This window comes from Manacus vitellinus, unplaced genomic scaffold, assembly GCF_001715985.3.
Source record: "Manacus vitellinus isolate BGI_N305 unplaced genomic scaffold, ASM171598v3 scaffold_14_pilon, whole genome shotgun sequence".
Classification (NCBI taxonomy): domain Eukaryota; kingdom Metazoa; phylum Chordata; class Aves; order Passeriformes; family Pipridae; genus Manacus; species Manacus vitellinus.
In genome coordinates, this window is record NW_021939063.1 from 3,736,768 (window position 1) to 3,742,767 (window position 6,000).

The window sequence follows — 6,000 nt, forward strand, 5'->3', positions numbered from 1 at the left end:
TTGTTTGTATACATCTGTGAGATGCAAAGCCAAATTGATGAGGCAGTAGAAATAATCCCTCTATTGTTTACAAAAACAAAAGCAAGCTGCAGCTTGTGCCTGTGCGAGGAAAGTCACTTCTCATTCCACAGCAAAATGTGACTGATTCCGGCTTTGGGAGGCTGTGCTGCCAGTGTGACTATTTCATAAACTCACAGAATGGTTTGGATTAGAAAGGACCTTAAAGATATCTTGTTCCACCCTCCTGCCATGGACAGGGACACCTCCACCTGACCAGGTTGCTCAGAGCCCCATCCAGCCTGGACCTGAACACTTGCAGGGATGAGGAGTCCACAACCTCTCTGGGCAACAACATTTGCTCTCATGTTTGCAAACACGCAGTACAGATTTTTAGATGTGTAATTCCCTTGCCATGATGGTGTGCTCTACCATCATCATACAGAATCAGGAACAGAATGCTGGTTTTCATTTATTCAAGTTCTCTTTGAGTTGTTTGGGGTTTTTTTAACTGCTAAAGCAAGAGAATTGGATGTAAGGCAAGTACCAGGCAGATGGAAAGGTCTGGCCCATTAACACTTTCTTTAAAACTTCTCCTTTCATACTGTGATTTCTGACTGATGGACATAAGATACAGAAGCATAATTACTTATTAATTTTAGCATTTGGGAAAAATTAGAGGATTTCGTGGCTAGATGTATCCCCCCACCCAAGTCCTGCATTTATTTTTACTCTGAGTACCTAGGCTGACTTTTGTTTTTCCTTCCAGCTTATGTTAAATCTTCCTTGGAAACAATCAAATCCCTAATGTATGTCTTCTGTGAGACCTGTTTCTCATAACTCTATGTTCTGGAGATAACAGCTGTCTTGATTCTTCAAATCCCACTGCCTTCTGTACTCCTTAGAACAGAAGGCAGACCTGGAGCTCACAGGAGTGTTCATCTTCACCTGGAGACGTGTCCTGCTCTCCTCCCACCCCTCAGCCCTGTAGTCAGTCCCATCACCATCACCTCTCCTCATGCTGCCACAGGAGGCCTTTGCTGGAAACCTGTAATGATTTCCCTTTCCTGTTGCCATAATCCTCTTTTTTTCCCCTCCTTGTTTTCTCCATCTCCCTTTATTTGCTAAATCTCCTTTCATTCTTTGTTCTTTTCAGCCCAGTTTCACTCTTTTATAATCTAAGATCTGTAGAACAAGATTTTTTTTCTTCTTCTAGCACCTGAAGAAACTCTCTTGTGCTTAGGCAAGGATTACTGTAGTTCTGTCTTGGAATTTTAATTCCAGACTACATGGACAAGCCCCGAGATGCCTCTGTTATCTGTTCCTCAAAGCTATACATTAAACAAAACATGCATCTGATCAGTTTAACCTGTAATTAAACATTTTCCTTAAGCAACTGACATCGTGATAACTAATAATTATCATGTGTAGCACCTTTAAAACCTATTATGCATGTTTATGTAAGAACACTATTACCATAATAATAAGATATCATTACCACAAATGTGCATACTGAATGAGCATGTCTTAAAGTAATCATGGATTCCATTAATCATACTTGAAAAATTAAAGTATTTGCTGTCTAATCTCTCAAACACTACTCGAAAGATTTTGGAAACAGCAGGACCTGTTTACTGCAAGTCTCTAATACATGAGATCTCATTTTTGCTTATCTTTCAGCTTGGGAAATCATTAGCTCAGGGACTTCAGTCTCCCATTGAAAGCATTTCCATGCTCTGACTTTTTAGGCTGTTTGCCTTGTTTTTTGTCCAGGGAATGCCCCCCACCTTTTCTTAAGGCTGATGTGAAATGCACTCCTGAAACTCAGTTCTCCTTCAAATCAGATAATTGCCTTAAAGTAGATGAACTGATAGCTAATTGTAATTCTCTTAGTCCCTTGCACAGGGGGAGGAAAAAACCCCTCAACCTGTTCTTTAAGTGCTCTTTTTTTTTTTCCATTTAATAGAAGATTGGGAAGTTGGAGAGTGGAATTTTCTGCTTTTATGTATAAATTTGTCAATAGGTGACAGTTTGACTTTGTCTCTCATATTGAAAAGTCGAGCTCTGCAGATTGTCCATTTTTTTTCTGATAGAGACCTCAAGGACCAGAGTGAAAGTTGGGAAGAAACATTTGGCCTACTAAGAAATCTGAGGAACTGAAAAGAGACTTTTTCATAGAATCATAGAATATTTTGGGTTGGAAGGGACCTATAAAGGCCATCCAGTCTGACCCCCCTGCAATGAGCAGGGACAGATACCTGATGTGTCTAAGAGCTAAAAAAAGCAGCTTATTGCTTAAGAGAGACCATTCTTTTATCTGTCAGTAGGACCACATTGAATTTAGTAACATCATGTGTGTTGAGCCAAATGAATATATCACTGTGGGGTTTTTTCCCTGACATTTGGCATTAAGTAATCTGGAGCCCAGTAAAGTATTTATTAAGGCCAAAAAAGCACATGTCATACACCTCCTTAATACTTGATGCAGTTATGGGATATGTTTCTATATCTATAAACTATGTTATAAGAGAATAGTGAAAGAGGAGGAGAGGATTTTAAGGACTGAGAATATCAAGCAGGGAAAAAAACATGCATGGAAAATCAGAACAGCAGAAATAGGAAAAAGCCAAATAATACATACAGAATTGGAAAACAAATTGACAGACACGATAGAAATCTGAGGAGAAACAGGACTTTGAAATTTGATTTTCACCCTGTAATGGCAGCAGTGCAACAGGTGGGTGAGACTGAGGCAGTGGGAGCTGTAGGTGTGTCACCAGAGCAAATTGTGCCAGAGGGTGTGTTGTGAGTTAGTTGTTCGTGGCTGTCAATGAAATTAAAGGGAGCCACATTTCAAACTGGGACAAAACAGTGTTCTCTGTCCCAGGGCACATCCAGCTTTGGGAGCTCCTATTGCTGTGGACAGTCAGGGAATAGCACAGGAAGAGGGGCTGTACCTTCATGTTACTGACAGCTCTCACAGGGGAAGGGGACACCAACATAGAGCTGGAGGGGAGGAAGGAGACTGTTTCAAAAGCAAAGCCAAATGCTTTCTGAAAGGGATATAAACTCTGGTGACTCGGGGTATAAATCAGCTTCTCACCAATGTGCTCAGGAAGCAGATTTCCCTGCGAGCCAGTTGTTGTGCTCCCACCTACCTGCAAGGCTCCATGAACCTCTCAGTGTATCACTTGGCTTCTTTTCCTTTTTTTTTTTAATGATGGAGCAGGGAGAATGCTTTCTTTGTTCCCAATTAGGTTGGCAATTTCTCAAATCCTCCATAACTTTTTAAGAAAAAAAATCAAGATCTTGACAAAAATAAAATGGATGTAAATTGCCAAAAAGAAAACATCAGAATAATGTTAAGTATGCAGATTTTTAAAATTTGGTACCTGACTTTATAGTAGAGACTGCTAGGATGATGTTATATTTAATTCTTAGCTTTACATTTAAAAATCATAGAAATATAAATTGTTTTCTGTTGCTTCACTTCTGAGAAACTTAGTTTTTTTAGTCTGTGGGTTGAACTAAGGAAGTTTATTATGTTCTGTTCCAAGATCAGCTTTTAAATGTTGCACTGTCTGTAAAGTGTGTAAGAAGCTGCACCAAATTTCCCTTCCCCCCCTTATAAATACAATTCCTTTAGGAGAAAAAAAAATATGGAAGCTTCTACTGAGTAATTATGCCCCCTGGGAAATAGAATATAAAGATCTTTAAAATCATTCAACTGAGAGAACAAGCACTTTAACTTTTGCCTCGCAGGAGTCATGTATTACATCCCCAGCTCCTTGCTCCAGTGTCAGTGTGTCGTGCCTTGCAGGTTTGCAGCTTTGGCAGAGGAAATGAAACCCAGTCAGTTACTGCAGGATTTATTGCAGACCTGCTGCTGCAGGAAGTGGTGAAAAGCTGATTGATGGTCTGAGGCAAAACTCTACAACAAGAAACAGGATGTATGTTTGTTATTTTATACCCATTTTCCCCTCTGCCCTCACCACCCTCCATTTCAAGGCACTCTCTTGCTTTTTTGGCCTCTGTTTATAAATCCACGATGCCCTTTTCTGGGAAAGCACGTGCTGACTTCCAAACACTCGAGGGAATGGATGGGCTGCACCAAGGGTTGGAAGCCCATGTGATGTGTCTGCTTTATTAGAGGCGTCGATCTAAATGCTCCTGTTATTCCCGTTGAATTATATTTCAGCTGAATTCCAAGTGAAAGGTAAAGCACATCTACAGAGTACTGAGCATTTCCTGTGATAATGGGTGCACCAGGCTGGCTGGGAGGGGAGAATGGATCACTGAGATGGCCCCGATCAGCAAGTCCTGCTGGTTCATACACATTTAACAGACACATCTACAAGGGTAGTAAACCAAAATGATTTTGCTGCATATAAACTTAATGCAACCAGCCACATGTGCTGCCAAAGACAGCAGTCCTGGAAAGGTTTGTTCTGAACTGCCTTCTCCCTCACTGTGCACTGCTGCAGCACCAAAGCAGCCATATCTTTTCTGAAAGTATCACGAAGACTTTCTGTGGGATATTGTCTAACCTTGTGGTGGGCAAAGTTACCCCAAATAATCGTAATTATGAGTACTTTTTATTTTTTTTTCCCCTCCTGTAGCATCTGCTTTTACAATCAGGACTGAAGAAGCTGTTCTGCACAGCAAGCAAATAGTAGAAATGTTTTAAGGTTTGTGTTCTCGTTACCGAACGGGAAAGTTCTGTTTGTAAAGTTCAGTAATACATCTTGTTCTTTTGTTAAAGGTCAAAAAAGTTGGCTGCACTCTCTGAGTCCTTGCAGAAAACCACGCTCACCAAGTCCCACATGGGGTTGGAACTGGAGGAGCTGGAAGCAGCAGCAGTGCTGGTACAGGAGGAAGAGAACGCGTTAAAAGCTGCTGGCACAGTTTCCAAGCAACAGCTGCTTTCCTCGGAGTCGGAGACGAGTGACTCTGAAGAATCAAGCAGCACTTCATCATCTGAGACAGAAGGCTCTGATTCAGATGAGCAAGAGTCCTCGACCAGTGAAGATGGGGAAATAAATTCCTTCCAAGGCACACTTGAGGAGGAGAGGACAGCTCCACTTATTGACTGTAATGGACTGAGGCAGGGCACAAACACCTCGGCGCTGGGGGTTGGTGATGGAACAGCAGAGGCTTCTTTGCAATCTGTGGCTCTTCCCGGGAAATTGATAGAGGAATTGGAAATGCAAATGCACTCTGCAATGAGGCTCTCAGAGCAGCCTGAAGGATTGGCTACTGTGAGCTGCGTTTCACAGGAACAAGCAGAAAACCCTGTACCCAAACCTGACAGATTTTCAGAAGATGCTGCTGGGAAGGGAAGTTTCTTGGAGGTGTCTTCAAAGCCAAACCCGTTGCTTTTTCTCTGCAGCCCAAATGAAGATGAAGACTAAAGGACCATGTAGGAACACAGTGTGACCCACGGGCACACAGCTCATCACTGTGATGAGATGTCCCAAGGCTGTCCTGAGCTGCAGAAACATGTTTTTGGTTTTTGTTGGAGGACAAAGACTGCTTTGAAAAGAATTTGTATGACTGTGTGTTAGACACCTTCACAGTTAATTTTTATTTTTCTCCTCTGATTCAACAGTCTGAGTTTTGATGTGGGAATGTATAATTTCAATAAACTTCTAGAAGCAGTCGTCATAAAGCTTATTCAGTGATGTCCTAGTGAAATACAACTGAAATCAGTTGTTGCATGATTTTAGTTATCTTTAGTTGTTGGGATTTACTTGAAAAAATATCATGTTTCTATAAACTTTTTTGACATTGAACTACTATTTCTTAATTTTAAAATGCTTTATAGCTAACCACTTCAAAAATAGTGGTTACAAGTTTAAAAGTCTAAATAGTTGATTACAAATTATTTTTAAATATATATTTTCTAAATTTCTGTACAAAATAAAGGCTATGTCTTTGTCGTCAGTACAAGAAAAAATGGTCATCTTATGTGTCCAAGGGATAGAAACTTATATTTCTGCAGTT

At 40.7% G+C, this 6,000-nt stretch overlaps 1 protein-coding gene across 1 annotated transcript in view; it reads left to right on the forward strand.

Annotated features, from left to right (window-relative positions):
* SHQ1 (SHQ1, H/ACA ribonucleoprotein assembly factor) overlaps nucleotides 1–5,657 on the forward strand; it is a 43,728-nt gene extending 38,071 nt beyond the window's left edge. Inside the window, exon 12 of the mRNA XM_029958377.1 lies at nucleotides 4,760–5,657. Within this exon, the coding sequence (XP_029814237.1) occupies nucleotides 4,760–5,408 (649 nt within the window). The 3' untranslated portion in view covers nucleotides 5,409–5,657. The remainder of the gene's footprint in view (nucleotides 1–4,759) is intronic.
* Nucleotides 5,658–6,000: the final 343 nt, after the last annotated feature.